The sequence below is a fragment of the Anomaloglossus baeobatrachus genome, chromosome 3 (assembly GCF_048569485.1).
Source record: "Anomaloglossus baeobatrachus isolate aAnoBae1 chromosome 3, aAnoBae1.hap1, whole genome shotgun sequence".
NCBI lineage: Eukaryota > Metazoa > Chordata > Amphibia > Anura > Aromobatidae > Anomaloglossus > Anomaloglossus baeobatrachus.
The window spans coordinates 113,012,865-113,029,834 of NC_134355.1; the positions used below are offsets into that span (position 1 = coordinate 113,012,865).

The following is a 16,970-nucleotide window of genomic DNA, read 5'->3' on the forward strand; positions in this document are numbered from 1 at the left end:
AATGGAGAATGAGGGATTTACAAAAAAAAAAAAACACTAACACTAAGAGTAACAAAACCCGACAACTTCTGCAATTTTTATGTCTTTATAAAATCATTTTGGAACAAAACTAAAATGTATAAGACAATAATCAGGTATGCATAATCTGTTTTAAAATATTGCAGACAATGGACATTATAAAAAAAAAAGCAAAAAAAAAAAAAAAAAGGCCAAGAAATAAAACTTAATCTTCCTTCAAAACTGGAAGCAAAAATCTTCAATACATCTGCACGATGCCCTTTATCATATAGGTCTGAGCGCTGCCGAATCGGGTGGCCAACATAAAGTTTCATAAAATGCCATTTATTTTTTTAAAGACATTAAATAAGTCACATTAGAATCAAACAATTACACACTACCTGAACAAAATAAAAAAAACACATTTACACAGTATGTTTCATAAGTTTTATCAAACTGTCTACCAGCAAAAATGATGAAAAATAAAAATTAAAACGTTATTTCCGGCCGTATCTTCCTGACTGATTCTGCATTTGGTAATTTCTCCCTTGGTTGTAATGCTGAAAAACATGAAATAAAAATGAAGAAAAGTTTGTTTATGGGGTTAAATTACTCAATAGCAAAAAGCTATTCAGACAAGCAGAATGCGAACAATAATTTCATAACAAAAGTGATGACATGGAACTAATCAGAAGTTAAAATATGCTCAGGTCAACTCTAAACAAGGCGTAACGGAGGCAGATTTGTCTGGCAAGCAAGTGATGTCATCCAATATAGAGAACAGAATCCGCAAAGGGGTTAATAATTTAATTAATCTCCAAAGGTGGGGTGAGTGGGAATATTCTGGTGCTGGCTTTAGCCATACAATATAGTAAAAACAAATAAAATGAATAAAAATATTTATAAATATACTAAAAATAAAAAATATGTACCTCTATCTATATACATATATCTCCCTCTATATAGCGCTCTCTAAAATAATATATATTTATTATGTAGAATGCATAATTAGAACCCAATAGTTGAGACAAAACTGCAGCCCTATACATTACGCTACCTTACCTGCTGATTTCGATCATCTCTTTGTCGCTGGTAGTAATTGCTTGGTCCACCAAGCGGATTTGGAAATGATTGGTGTAGATTCTGCATGTGCCCAAAGTTTCTTAAAAAAAATAAAAAGAAGAAGAAAATGGGTCAAATATTTTTTAATGTAAAAAAAACAAAGCAAAACCCCAATTTGTTAATTATTGCATATTCTTTTTTTGTAGGAACTGCTAACATTGGCTTTTGTTCAGTTCAGTAGTGCGCGCTCTTCCTTCTGAACACTAGGTTTCCAAGTCAAAGTGCATTATCCAAAGGGTAAACATAAGCAATGCAGGAGAATGCTTTATTTTCTGAAAGTCCAGACCCTCTAAGGCCTGCCATTCTTTCAAGTTAATTGCAGATTGCAAATGAATTCTTACTGCAAAGAATTCTGAATCTAGGGTAGGGTCCTTATCAGATTTTTTTTTGTTCCCCCTCCATTATTCTGTGCAATATGTCACAAGGTCTGACCAGGAAAAAACCTTTCCAAGTTCTATTGATGTGGTTTTCAATTGACCGCCGTGACCTAGCAACATCAGCGCTAATTGGCATGGACTGACATTTGGTATACAGGTTTATATGGTAACACAAATTTAACATCTATTATGATCCAGACGGGCACACCATATTACAAGCGGCAACAAATGTTTTAATTGCCTTGGTGTAGCAAACCAATTCAGAAACCCTTGGGAGAACATGTACCTTGCGTTCATACACACAAATCAGATCATACACGTGAGTGCGAGAGAACTGAAAAGTCGGCGTTAAAAATAAAGCTTTGCTTTTGTCTGGAAGATTGCTACCGAAGAAAAAAAATCTGCCAGTAAAGCCAAGTGTTATATGGGTAGTATTGCTTGTAGCTATGTAACACTAAGAAATTTGCTGCAGTTCGACTTGTATTTATTTCTTCGCATGGATTTAGGAGAGTTCATTAGAAGTTGTACAATGGATTCAGACAAGTAGGGACCTTTACAAACTTCTGTGTTTTGTCAGAGAACATATGTATAACATCCCTCATTATTAAACCACGTCACATTCTTTCCATTGCACGGTACTTATTAGCCTGTGGATTCTATAATCCGGCCAGACCCCTCTGCTTTTAATTCAGGCGAGTCTTAAGTAGTTAAAGAAACTGTTTTCAGTGGCAACTAATAACTACTGACCTACAGTGACACTGGCCTACAATGGGCTTGTCAGCCTTGAAAAAGTGGGACCAAAGAAGTTGATTAGTACTTCAAGAGGTTTGTAGCAAGAATCAATAGCGGGTCTGTGCTAACACGGCTATTCCAACATGGAGCTTATCAAGTGGAACATCATTAGTTATGCCTCATTAATTTCCAGGCAGCTTCTGAAAAGAAATTTGTTTAGCCTACCCTCCAACCCAAATCTTTGTTCAGTTCCAAAACTTTGCAAGGAGATAAAGGCAAGCAATGGATATCAGACTACTGGGAGTCATTTTCTTGGGCTGTCTGTGGCAAAGCGCTCAATCGGAAGCCAATGTTTTGACAGGTCTTTTCGTTAAAAAAAGTGCAACATGAATCTTACCTTTGTAGTGGCGGCTGGTTATAAAGCGGCGGACGCATGGACCATGAATTTGGTGCTCGAGGGTCTACAAGGAACAAAAAGCACATTTTTAGTAGAATTCACACACTAATGAACTAGAAAACAAAATCAGAATCGCATCCCCTCACCTATAAAATGTATCCTTTAGTACATAATGTAAATTAAAGCCTCATCCTTCACAGCACAACTATCAACATTATTGAATTTTCGAGTGGAAAAAAATCTGGAAAAGGTTGGGAAAATGGCCTAAAATGTAATATGAACCCAAAAGAATAAAAAGGGGGAAAGGTGCACCAGACCCTTTGACTATCGTTAATAAAATAAATTTCTTTCATTTTTTTCTGATTTCGTTTTTTTAAACAGTATGAAGATTCATGAGCTACAAGACCTTTAGGTAAGTTGCGTCGGTTTGATTTGTAAAAAACAGTGCTAGGAATTTCTGGTTCAGATACAAATCATCTTCCAGCAGACGGTGCGTGTATGTGAGCTGAAGGACCACCCACCCTTCCCTTTGTTTCTGACAATACTACAGTAGAGACGCAGCCACAACAAAACAGGCAATTAGATGGATGCTCTTCTTCTAGACAAGATTGGCCAGTGCACAGCATGAAAGGCTTCTAATCAATAGATACTCATTCCGTACACAGCACTCCAGAAATTGTGGAGCTTGCAAATCTTCAGCTTTCTCTGTGAGATCGTCATTGTTTAAGTGAGACCTAATTATAAAGGTCCAGCCAAGTATTTTCTTCATGCCTAATCGATACAGCCATTCTGGGCTTTTGCACATAATAGAATATTGTAGAACTGTGAGAAAGCGGAACTCTATATTTATATCTCGGCATACACATGGTTTCACAATAATTTTGCAAGTGAAAGACAAAATTATTAATTCGCAAGGCATCTATACACATAGGATATCTGCCGGCAGTTCGATCATTTGGCCAATAGCCCTCTCCCTCATGTACAGAAACACTCAGCAGAGCGCTTGTGTCTTCTGTAAGAGGAGCTGAGACTCCTTGTAGAAACAGGTCTACTTCAATTGGTCTCTGGAAATCCAACAGGACAGATCTTTCACTCCATCGACATTATCTGTCATGGAAAAGTCGGGAAGCCCCCATACATATTTCGCCTCTTTCACACGTACGTGCCTCCGGTATGTGTTTGGCAATTTTCTCATGTACCGGAGACACGTACACACGTAGGCCTATGGATTCCTATGGTTTTGGACACACGTAAGTATTTTCGCACGGAATGTGTGTCCGTTCCGTACTTACGCGTGTTTCTCACGGCAACATGTCCGTTTTCTCTCCGGCATCACGGGTGTCACACGGAACGCAAACATGTCACACGTAATGCAAACGGACCACACGGAAGTGTTCCGTGTGACACACACCGGAGAAAAGACATGTGTCTGCGAGATAACAAAACAAAACTTTACTCACCTTCTCCAGCCCTGCAGTCTCTGCCGCTGCTGTCACTTGCTGCCGACCGCCGCTTATTATGCTCATTGAATATTCACTTCACCGCAGCCGGAAGCAGCAGCGGGGAGTCGGCAGGACCAGAAACCGAAGATCATCACCACGGACAGCGACGCCAGGGACAGGTGAGTAGAAAGTTCCCGTTCTCCGTGTGTTATCATGGATAACACACGGAGAACACACTTAGCCCATAAACACGGCTCACGGAGGGCAAAGAGCACCTCTGACACATCCGTGAAAAACGTGCGTGGTTTTTCACGAACGTGTGAAAGAGGCCGTACTGTTGATACTGGTTGGTTCAACAAATTCTAAGCCATCATGTATGGGGACTTTCATGCATATCGAAGCCTATTTACACCGATTTCTGGCCACAACCAAGCATTGATCTACTATATGCACAAGTTGATTGGTGCTCACTCACTGGACATTCACACGACCTTATGGAGACAGAATGATCATGGTGCCCCCATGCATGGTTGACAGCGATGTGTTGCAGTCTACGTTGATTTAATGGGTCACATAAACAGTTAGTGTTTTGCTAGTTCAACAAAACACTTTGAAAAGCTGGCAGGCAACAATAGGTAGAGTACCCTACCAGACCAGCACAACCTCTGCCTGCAAATTCCTGCCTCACAACAAGTGATTGACAGGGGTCTCCTTATCTACACAGTTCTTTTGTTCGATTAGGCTGCGTGCCCATGATCAGGGTTCACAGCATTTTGGACGCAGAACGTTTTCACTGCAACCAAAATGTTGTGTTGTACAGTACAAGCACAGTGGATGGGATTTCTAGAAATCCCATGCCCACTGTGCCGATTTTCCCGCAGCGCAAACTGATCTATGGTCATGTTAATTGATTGCATGCGGAGCCGAGAGTGTTCTCCGCAGGGAGAACAGAGAAAGTCTGCTGCTTCCCGAAACTTTATCATGGGCACAGGCAGCTGCGGTCTCCTACGGAGAGCACTTGAGGCTACGCAGGAGAGGACATACTGCGTCTAGGATGAAGCATGTCCGGATCGTGGGCACAAGCCCTTAGAATACTCTCTGGTCAGAAGCTGAACCCAACTGAGACAAGACAGGTCATCTCCAATCATAAGCAATATACCACAGCTCGATATAAACACTAGCAAAGCTCAATATAAGCTTAGGATATGCACATTACTGAAGTGGTTTGTAACAATATAGCTGAACAAATGCTGAAAAATTAACAAAAAAGAAACCATAAGAGATTTAAGATTCTCATTTTATATATCAGTCACTGCTTCACTAAAAGCAACCAGGAGACAAACTTTTCCTCATTTGTATATATATTAAAAAAAAAAGGTTTTCCCCCAAAAGCAGACTGTGAACCGCCAGAATTCTGATGAAAAATGTCTGGGGGCTTTTGCACGTTGCAATGCTTTGAAATATTTACAAGTACATATTAATATTAATGCAGCAATCTCTTATAGAGATATTTCATATGCTGAACTCCAGCCATGAAATGTATCTGATGAAACTAAATAGCACTTATACAAAGTATAGCTGGCACAGGGAGATAAAGGGGATGTGTAATAGTGACGCTACAGCGCAGATGACAACAAACTATAAACTAAAAGCTCCAAACAGCTACTTAAGAGAGTATTTAGCTAATCATCCCAGCAATCAAAGACGAGACTTCATGTTTACTGATTGCACTAATCAAAATGGCTCGCACACTCAGCTAACTGACAAGTTTACCGAGTGCAATGAAAGAAAGTCAGAAATCAGATCCTCTGGTTTGCATAAACTGCATCTGCCATTCACTGAGAGCAGTAGCAGACTGTACTTGACTCCTGCAAGTTATCAGCATATAGCCAATTATTCATCAGCTGAAAATTGGCACATCAATGTCAAATCAAGGAAAAGCAGAAAGTAACACCCACCACAGCCACTCGAAAGAGGTGGCTGTTTGATTGACCGCACTGCCCTTCTCTACGGTAATGTCACTTTGAGCGTGTACCAGACTGTGATCCCATAAATATAAGGAACACATTTTATGCGCCTTTTCTTTCAAGACGCCGTTACTCGTCAATCTATTTGTCATTCGGTAGCGCAGCCGGAGCAATGCAATTTCCATTAAGATATCCGGTGACACACATATACGCCAACATGGTCAGAACTTTGTGTCTTTACAGTTTTTCCGATGTCTTACTTTAGTGCTGCCAAAGTCTACCCGCCAATTGTCCATTGTTTACTTTGTATTAGAAGATAAATCGCCTACTTACTAGACATCTTGACCATGTTTTAACACAATATTTATTTTTTCTCTTGCCCCTTATAGACTGTCCTCAAGAGAATAAGAGTCATTTAAAGTGGTAGCCATAGTATGAGTAGAGAAAAAGTCTAAAAGGGAATGAGAGTACAAAACAACTGCTCAAACTAAGCACAGGGCCGGGTGACCAAACAGTTCTCATACCTACTTGTTTTATAGGCAATCCTTGATAGAGACTGATGAAAAAAAAGCATGTGGAACTGTGAAATGGACTGTTTGGTTACGCCAAGGACGCACTGAGCACCTGTGCTTGGTTTGAACAGTCATTTAGTGCCAACAGACTCACTTTAAAAAGTTACTTTTCCCCCCCCACAGTTACATAGCATGGTGGAGAAAAAAAATAAAAATAAAAAAATAAAAACATGTTCAACAAGTTGTACACTTATCACCAATAAACATACGATGGATGGGTGGATGTATAGAAAGATTTATTGGCTAAAGCTGCATATTTATTGGTAAACTGCATATTTCAGATTTAATCAGTATAGAAAAGATTACGATAAAAAGATGTATTCCTATTCTGTAAAGGATATGCTAGTTTACGATTCAGGGTTTGAAAACATCTGAAATCCCACGTACTGGAGAAAAAGAATGGGCAGCAGCACCTTCTCTGATACTACACGCAGTGTCACCCACATTCATGGAGGAGTGCTGCAGCTTTAATGCAAGTAATCAGCAAGTGCATCGCAGTGTAGGAAAACAAGGGGCTAAAAAAAAAGTTTTATTCTCACAATCATGGGGGGTCCCAGATATTGAACTCATGTCAGTCATGGAGTGACAGTAGTTATCGATGCACAATACTCAACTAGAAAAGGTAGTGGTTAGTGATGAGCGAGCGTGCTTGCCACTGCTCAATACTCGATCAAGCATTGGGATGCAAGGGTAAGTTTGTTACTCGACAGTGTATTGCAGGTGCTCGAGCGTTATGCTCAAGTCTCTGCCTCGTATCTGTTAGACAGCCCATCAACATGCGTGGCTTGCCTGCCATAAACCGTAATGCCCTAGCCATGTTGGCTACTGGCATTACAGGGATTGGCCGGCTGCACCGCATCATTAGGTCTTACGTACCAGTGAAACAAAGAATTGGCCTGCACTACCAGGGTTTACCTTTCATAGTTGGGTGGCCAGAGGAAAGCTGCTCCAGATCCGAAAATCAAACATGCTCAGAGGGCCACACTTCAAAAGAGGCAGATATCCAGCAAGTAATCCACAAAAGAAGAAAAAAAGTGTCTCCACTCCAAGGTCCATAAAAAGGATTTATTGGTACAAAAAAAGTGTGCATAAAAATGGCAGTGGCAAAGCTTGGTGCGAGCTCCCGCGGGACTACGGCCATTTCGCGCTAACCATGGACCCATAGAAGCGCATGGTTAGTGCGAAACGGGCGTAGTCCAGGGGGAGCTCGCACTCAGCTCTGACACTGCCTTTTTTTATGCACACTTTTATGTACCAATAAATCCTTTTTAATGGACCTTGGAGTGGAGACACTTTCTTTTGTGGATTACTCATTAGGTCTTATGTAAGACCCAGTAACACGCTGCTCGGCACACTTTACTCTGGAGTTGTAGGAGAGACAGCTTAGATTAGAGCAGACATATAGGCAGGGTTTAACCCCTTCTGCACCTGGCAATTTTAAAAATTTTTTCCCTTCCTTTCTTCTAAGATGCATAACTTTTTTGCTTTCGGCAACAGTTGTATGAGGGCTTGTTCTCTGCGTGATGAGTTGTACTTTTGAATGAAACAATTTTACCATATAGTGTACTAGACAACGGGATAAAAAATTCTAAGTGAGGTGAAATTGCAAAAAAAATAAAAAATAAATTGAAAAAATAAAATAAAGTGCAATTCCGATTTTTTTTTTTAAATTTCCCGTGTTCACTACATGGTAAGACTGATCTGACAGTATGATTCTCCAGGTCAGTATGTAGATATTAAACATGGATAGGTTTTCTTTAATTGGTGATTTACTTATTTTTATTTAACAAGTTTGTAAAAAATATGAATATATTTGTTTTTGGAGCCAATTTTGCGAGACCCATAATGTTTTCATTTTTCAGGATCTGAGGCTGAGTGATTTTTTTTTGCATCCTATGCTGACGTTTTTACTGATGCATCTACCCACAAGTTGTAATGTTTTGATCGCCTCATTGTATTTTATTGCGATGTTGCGGAGGCCAAAAATAGTCAATTCTGACCATTTTTATTTTTTTCCCATTATGCAATTTATCGATTGTATTTATTTTATATTTTGATAGATTTGTTATCTCTGCTTTCAGAGATGCCCAATGTGTACTTTTTGTTTGTTTTATTTTCAATGGGGCAAAAGGAGGTGATTTGAAGTATTGTTTTTCAATTTTTTTTCATATATTTTTAAAAACGTTTGTGCTGTACAGAGTAACGCATCAGTGGCTGTTAGAGGCACATATCGGCTGATCACATCAGCCGACGTGCAGGAAAATATGAGTGCTTGGTGCCTTTGATGTCATTTAGGGGTTAATTGCTATTGCAGCAATTGTATACTGCTGCTGCACCATTAAAACAAGTGTCCTTTTCAGGGCTACATATTGAACTTTCTCTAGTAAAACCGCAGTTACCTGCATTCAGTGTAGGGATAGCTGGTGAAGGAGGGATAGTTTTGGATTAGAAAAATATAGGCAGGGTTTATTGCCTTATAGTGCTCCTATAGGTATACTGCTGCCGCAACCTAAAAACAAAGGTCCTTTTCAGGGCAACATTTTTTTTCCTATTTCCCTATTAATACCAGAAAATTTGCAACATACATTTCATACCCAATTTAGAATGGGCAAGGCGTGCGGTAAGGGATGGGGAAATAGACATGCTGCTGATGGTACACAGAGACCGAGGGCCAGGTGAATCTGTGCCTGCTGCAGGTGCACATCACACAGTCATCCACAAGACCTAGCTTCCTGTCCCACTTCACAGGGGAGCACCAGATGCCACCCTTGGAAGCCAGAACAATGCAAACAGATAGTCGGTTGGACGGCAGATAATGTGTCCCAGCACCACCCTGTCTTCCACACAGTCCAGTCTCACTACCCAAAACGCTGGACCACATAATCCTCACAATTCTTCTTCCTCTCACTATGGAGAGTCCTAGAAAGAAGTGATCCCACACTCTGAGGAGCTCTTTACATTTCCATTTATTCATTCTGGCCTCTCACCCTGCACATTTCAAGAAGGACATGAGATTGTGTGTAGTGATGCCCAAATATTTAAGCAGACACAGTAAGAAGACGACTGTGGGGCAACAGCAATTAGTATCTAAAGAGGTAGATGATGATGAGACACAGTTGCCAACAAGTGATGTTGTTAAGTCAACAAGTTAGAAGGACCAGAGTGCGGCAATGGAAGATGAGGTGGTGGCCGATTAAGTCACTGATCCAACCTGAGAAGGTTCCATGCAGATCGAGGACAGCAGCACAGAGGGGTAGTGATCCGCAGCACCGCAACAGTGATGAAGAGACAGTGGTGTGGCCAGAGGGAGAAGGCAGGCAACTGTTCCCAATAGCACCCACATGCAGCATGTTAGGCCAAGAGTTAGGTGTTCAGTCTGGCACTTTAACCCCTTCATGACCAAGGACGTACATATGTCCTTGCCTGTGCCTGTCCCTTTAATGCGAGTTCATACACACAACCCACATTATTACAACTCCCCCCCCAGATCAGAGTGATACTGAGTGGGACTGGTAAAATCAAAAAAGATTGTAAAAAAATAAAAAACTTAGGAAATATTAAAAAGAAAAAAAACAAAACAAAAAACAATGCCTGAAAATTTCAAATCACCCCCCTTTTTCTCCATTCAACCCCCCCCCAACATATTTGGTATTGCAGTGTTCAGAAATGCCTGATCAAAATATAAAATCCATTAATCTGATCGACAAAGATAAAACCGCCAGAATTACGTTTTTTTACGCCACCTCATTGCATTAAAATTCAACAGGCGATAAAAACATCGCATCTACCCAAAAATGGTATAATTAAAAAACATCAACTCAAGACGCAAAAAATTAGAACGCTACTGGTCTCGAAAAATGGAACCAAAAGCGCGATTTTTTTTCCACAAACTTCTGAAAATATTTTCACCAGTTAGATAAATGTAAAACTATACAGGTTTTGCATCTACGAACTCGAACTGACCTGGCAAATCACACTGCCAGGTGAGTTTTCCCATATAGTGAATATGGTACATAAAAACAAAAAAATCATGGAAGTGCAGTTTTTGCAATTTTATCGAACTTGAAATTTTTTCCCCATATTACAGTACAAGGTCAGAATGAATGGTGTAGTTAAAAAATACAACTCATCCCGCAAAAAAAAACAAGCCCTCAAATTGTTACATAGACTGAAAAAAAGAGAATTTTGTTACTTACCGTAAATTCTTTTTCTTATAGTTCCGACATGGGAGACCCAGACCATGGGTGTATAGCTTCTGCCTCCGGAGGACACACAAAGTACTACACTCAAACGTGTAGCTCCTCCCTCCTAGCATATACACCCCCTGGTAGCCAGTCCTAGCCAGTTTAGTGCAAAAGCTGAAGGAGGACATCCACCCACAAGTAGAGACAGAGCAAAACCCGGAACAACCGGAACCTCTGTCTACAACAACAACAGCCGGTGAAAACACACGGAACAAGAAACCTGCCAACAGGCAACAGGGAGGGTGCTGGGTCTCCCATGTCGGAACTATAAGAAAAAGAATTTACGGTAAGTAACAAAATTCTCTTTCTTTTTCGCTCCTAATTGGGAGACCCAGACAGTGGGTGTATAGCTACTGCCTCTGGAGGCCGCACAAAGAACTACACTTAAAAGTGTAAGGCCCCTCCCCTTCTGGCTATACACCCTCCCGTAGGAGTACGGATTCCTCAGTTTTAGCTTTGTGCGCAGGAGGTCAGACACGCACGCATAGCTCCATTGTTTTTAGTCAGCAGCAGCTGCTGACTATGTCGGATGGAAGAAAAGAGGGCCCATACAGGGCTCCCAGCATGCTCCCTTCTCACCCCACTGTATGTCGGAGGTGTTTGTAAGGTTGAGGTACCCATTGCGGGTACGGCGGCAGGAGCCCACATGCTGATTCCTTCCCCATCCCTTTTTACAGGGCTCTGGGTGAAGTGGGATTTACTGGTCTCCAGGCACTGAGACCGTGCTCCATCTACAGCCCCTGGAGAAGATGCTGGATGGAGCGGAGTACATCAGGGACATGGCCCTGCTTCCTCAAGGTACTCTGTGTCCCCGTGCATTTGGCGCTCACACCGCAGCATGCTGGGTGTTGTAGTGCGCCGGGGACATCAGCGCTGCGGCGCTTGTGCCATGGCCTCATTCAGCTTCGCTGAAGCAGGCACACTTCTGGGAATCGGTCGCGCCGGCCGCTGGGACTGCGGCGCGGCTGGCACTTGTGGTGCGCCGGGGACTTCAGCGCGGGCCGCGCTTTTACGGCGGCCGCGCTGATAACTCGAGTCCCCGGCTTTTGCGGCCTGCTTCCGTTCGTTCCCGCCCCCAGACCTGCCAGTCAGGAGAGGGGCGGGACGCTGGTCAGTGCATCAGCGCCGAGGGCTGGAGTCGTTTTTACATACTCCAGCCCTCACAATCGGCACAGAGGGGACACTGTTTCCCGCACTTTTGTTTAGGAACTCCCACGGACCGCCCCTCTCCACAGACGCCGGCAGCCATTCCTGCTGACACGCTGAGCTGCAGAGGGGAGCCGGGGAGACCCAGACAAGGAATTCTGCGCCTCTTACCCGCTATTCAGCGGGCGGTAAGCAGCCCTCAGGGCTCACCCCCTCTTGTGCCAGTAGTATTCTTAGTATTTTGTTTCTACAAATACTTTGTATTGCATAGCGCTGGTCGCCCTTTGGCTATAGACTCTCTCACATTGCAGAGAGCCAGCAGCATGTCGTCCGTAAAACGCAAGGGTGCCAAGGCACAGACATTATATGCTTCCTGCACCGCATGTGGGACTTTTCTACCGGCAGGCTCCACGGACCCCCATTGTGTGCAGTGCTCAGCCCCTGCGGCGCTTGCACAGTCGGGACCTCTGCTGGACGTGACCCAGGGTGTACCACCTGTGAATGCTGTCCAGGTGACAGGAACTGAGTTTGCAGCTTTTGCTGACAGAATGTCTCTCACTATGTCACAAATTCTTGACACATTGCGAGCTAGGCCTGTACTTCAGGCCACGGACACTGTGCAATCATTGCCCCCTGGTCCCCCTCAGCTGAATTACCTCCAAGCTCCGGGACGGGCACATACACCTCAGGGTGAAGACTCTGACTCGGACGATGGCCCCGGGCAGCCTAAGCGGGCTCGCTATGACGGGCCTTCACATTCATCTCAATGGTCAGGATCCCAGCGAGATGAATCTATGGGTGATGAGGCGGACGTAACTGATCAGGATTCTGATCCTGGGACCGCTCTCAATCTAGATACACCAGATGGTGACGCCATAGTTAATGATCTTATATTTAACATCAATAAGATGTTAAATATTTCCCCACCAGCTCCTCTTGTAGAGGAGTCAGCTTCGCAGCACGAGAGAATCCATTTCAGATACCCTAAGCGTACATTAAGCACTTTTCTGGACCACGCTGACTTTAGAGACGCAATCCAGAAACCCCACGCTTATCCTGAAAGGCGTTTTTCTAAACGGCTTAAAGATACACGCTATCCTTTTCCCCCTGAGGTGGTCAAGGGTTGGACCCAGTGTCCAAAAGTGGATCCTCCAATTTCCAGGCTTGCAGCTAGATCCTTGGTTGCAGTTGAAGATGGAGCGGCACTTAAAGATGCCACTGACAGGCAGATGGAGCTCTGGCTGAAATCCATCTATGAAGCGATTGGAGCGTCGTTAGCGCCATCTTTTGCGGCCGTATGGGCACTCCAAGCTATCTCAGCCGGGCTTGCGCAAGTCGACTCAGTCACACGTGCATTTGCCCCGCAGGTAGCACCATTGACCTCGCAAATGGCGGCATTCGCGTCGTACGCGATTAATGCTGTTCTTGACGCTACAAGCCGCACGGCAGTGGCGTCAGCCAACTCCGTTGTTTTGCGTAGGGCCCTGTGGTTGAGACATTGGAAAGCAGATTCTCATTCCAAGAAGTGCTTAACCAATTTGCCTTTTTCTCGTGACCGATTGTTTGGAGAGCGTTTGGATGAAATCATCAAACACTCCAAGGGTAAGGACTCATCCTTACCGCAACACAGACAAAACAAACCCCAACAGAGGAAGGGTCAGTCTGGTTATCGGTCCTTTCGAGGACCGGGCAGGTCCCAATTCGCCTCGTCAAAAAAGACTCAAAAAGACCAGAGACGCTCAGATTCTTGGAGGTCTCAGTCACGCCCAAAAAGGACAGCCGGAGGAACCGTTGCCAAGACGGCGTCCTCCTGACTTGCAGTCTCCGATTCCCACACCCGCGGTCGGTGGGAGGCTTTCCCACTTTGGCGACATTTGGCTGTCACGCGTCAAAGACCGTTGGGTGAGGGATATTCTGTCTCACGGGTACAGGATAGAGTTCAGTTCTCGTCCGCCAACTCGTTTCTTCAGAACTTCTCCACCACCAGACCGAGCCGATGCTCTGTTGCAGGCGGTGGCCGCTCTAAAGGTGGAAGGAGTGGTGACCTCCGTCCCTCTTCAGGAACAAGGTCACGGTTTTTACTCCAATCTGTTTGTGGTCCCAAAAAAGGACGGATCGTATCGACCCGTCCTGGATCTAAAGTTGCTCAACAGACACGTAAAAGTCAGGAGGTTCCGGATGGAATCCCTACGCTCCGTCATAGCCTCAATGTCTCAAGGAGATTTTCTAGCATCAATAGATATCAAAGATGCGTATCTCCACGTGCCGATTGCACCAGAGCATCAGCGTTTCCTACGCTTCGTCATACACGACGAACACCTGCAGTTCGTAGCGTTACCTTTCGGTCTGGCAACAGCCCCCCGGGTCTTCACCAAAGTCATGGCAGCAGTAGTAGCTGTTCTGCACTCGCAGGGTCACTCGGTCATCCCGTATCTAGACGACCTGCTTATAAAGGCACCCTCTCAAGAGGCATGCCAGCACAGTCTGAAGGTGGCACTAGACACTCTCCAGAGTTTCGGGTGGATTATCAACTTTCCAAAGTCTCATCTAACCCCGACCCAATCTCTGACTTATCTTGGCATGGAGTTTCATACTCTCTCAGCGATAGTGAAGCTTCCACTGGACAAGCAGTGCTCGCTACGGACTGGAGTGCAATCTCTCCTTCAGAGCCAGTCGCACTCACTGAGGCGCCTCATGCATTTCCTAGGAAAGATGGTAGCAGCAATGGAGGCAGTCCCGTTCGCGCAGTTTCATCTGCGCCCTCTACAATGGGACATTCTACGCCAATGGGATGGGAAATCGACGTCCCTCGACAGGACTGTCTCCCTCTCTCAGACTGCCAAGGACTCTCTGCGTTGGTGGCTTCTCCCCACCTCATTGTCACAGGGAAAGTCGTTCCTTCCCCCGTCCTGGGCAGTGGTCACGACGGATGCGAGCCTATCAGGGTGGGGAGCGGTGTTTCTCCACCACAGGGCTCAGGGGACGTGGACTCAGGAAGAGTCCACCCTGCAGATCAATGTTCTGGAAATCAGAGCAATCTATCTTGCCCTGCGAGCCTTCCAACAATGGCTGGAAGGCAAGCAGATTCGGATTCAGTCGGACAATTCCACGGCGGTGGCGTACATCAACCACCAAGGGGGAACACGCAGTCGCCAAGCTTTTCAAGAAGTCCAGCGGATTTTGACGTGGGTGGAAAGCAGAGCGTCCACCATATCCGCAGTTCACATCCCAGGCGTGGAAAACTGGGAAGCAGACTTTCTCAGTCGCCAGGGCATGGACGCAGGAGAATGGTCCCTTCACCCGGACGTGTTTCAGCAGATCTGTTGCCGCTGGGGGACGCCGGACGTCGATCTGATGGCGTCACGGCACAACAACAAGGTCCCAGTTTTCATGGCACGGTCTCACGATCACCGAGCACTGGCGGCAGACGCCTTGGTTCAGGATTGGTCGCAATTCCGACTCCCCTATGTGTTCCCACCTCTAGCATTGTTACCCAGAGTTCTCCGGAAAATCAGGTCCGACTGCCATCGAGCCATACTCGTCGCTCCAGATTGGCCAAGAAGGTCGTGGTACCCGGATCTGTGGCATCTCACGGTAGGCCAACCGTGGACACTACCAGACCGTCCAGATTTGCTGTCTCAAGGGCCGTTTTTCCATCTGAATTCTGCGGCCCTGAACCTGACTGTGTGGCCATTGAGTCCTGGATCCTAGCGGCCTCAGGTTTATCTCATGAAGTTGTTGCCACAATGAGACAGGCTAGAAAACCATCCTCAGCTAAGATCTATCACAGGACGTGGAAGATATTCTTAGCGTGGTGCTTGGCTCAAGGGTTTTCTCCCTGGCCATTTGCATTGCCAATTTTTCTTTCCTTCCTGCAGTCTGGGTTGGAAAAAGGTTTGTCGCTTAGCTCTCTTAAGGGTCAAGTCTCCGCGCTATCCGTATTCTTTCAGAAGCGCTTGGCACGGCTTTCTAAAGTACGCACGTTTCTCCAAGGAGTTTCTCATATCGTTCCTCCTTACAGACGGCCATTGGAACCCTGGGATCTGAACAAGGTTCTCATTGCTCTCCAGAAGCCGCCTTTCGAGCCTTTGAAAGAGGTTTCCCTTTCTCGGCTTTCACAAAAGGTAGTTTTTCTTGTGGCGGTCACGTCTCTTCGAAGAGTGTCCGAGCTAGCGGCGTTATCTTGCAAATCTCCCTTCCTGGTGTTTCACCAAGACAAGGTAGTACTGCGTCCAATTCCAGAGTTTTCTCCCAAGGTGGTTTCTTCCTTTCATCTCAATCAGGATATCACTTTGCCATCTTTGTGTCCGCATCCAGTTCACCAATTTGAAAAGGGTTTACATCTGTTGGACCTGGTGAGAGCACTCAGGATTTACATTTCTCGCACGGCGTCTCTACGCCGTTCTGATGCGCTCTTTGTCCTAGTCGCTGGTCAGCATAAGGGATCGCAAGCTTCCAAATCCACCCTGGCGCGGTGGATCAAGGAACCAATTCTTCACACATACCGTTCTGCTGGGCTTCCGATTCCATCAGGACTGAAGGCCCATTCTACCAGAGCCGTGGGTGCGTCCTGGGCATTGCGGCATCAGGCTACGGCTCAGCAAGTGTGCCAGGCGGCTACCTGGTCGAGTCTGCACACGTTTACCAAACACTATCAAGTGCATACCTACGCTTCGGCAGATGCCAGCCTAGGTATACGGCGGTGGCCCACCTGTAGGAAGAGGCTGTCTGACAGCCCGTTCATGTGGTATCTTTTTACCCACCCAGGGACTGCTTTTGGACGTCCCACTGTCTGGGTCTCCCAATTAGGAGCGAAAAAGAAGAAGGGAATTTTGTTTACTTACCGTAAATTCCTTTTCTTCTAGCTCCAATTGGGAGACCCAGCACCCGCCCTATTTGTTCTTAGGGTTTCGTTTTTCGGGTGCACATGTTGTTCATGTTGTTTCTTAAGTTCTCCGATCTTGTTATCGGATT

At 44.9% G+C, this 16,970-nt stretch overlaps 1 protein-coding gene across 1 annotated transcript in view; it reads right to left on the reverse strand.

Moving 5' to 3' along the window:
- The window catches only part of XRN2 (5'-3' exoribonuclease 2), a 188,883-nt gene that overhangs the window by 516 nt on the left and 171,397 nt on the right, over positions 1-16,970 (reverse strand). The window contains exons 28-30 of the mRNA XM_075339379.1: positions 2,626-2,689; positions 1,060-1,159; positions 1-557 (exon numbers count right to left, since the gene is read on the reverse strand). The exon at positions 1-557 is cut by the window's left edge and continues 516 nt beyond it. Coding sequence (XP_075195494.1) covers positions 495-557; positions 1,060-1,159; positions 2,626-2,689 — 227 coding nt within the window. The 3' untranslated portion in view covers positions 1-494. The remainder of the gene's footprint in view (positions 558-1,059; positions 1,160-2,625; positions 2,690-16,970) is intronic.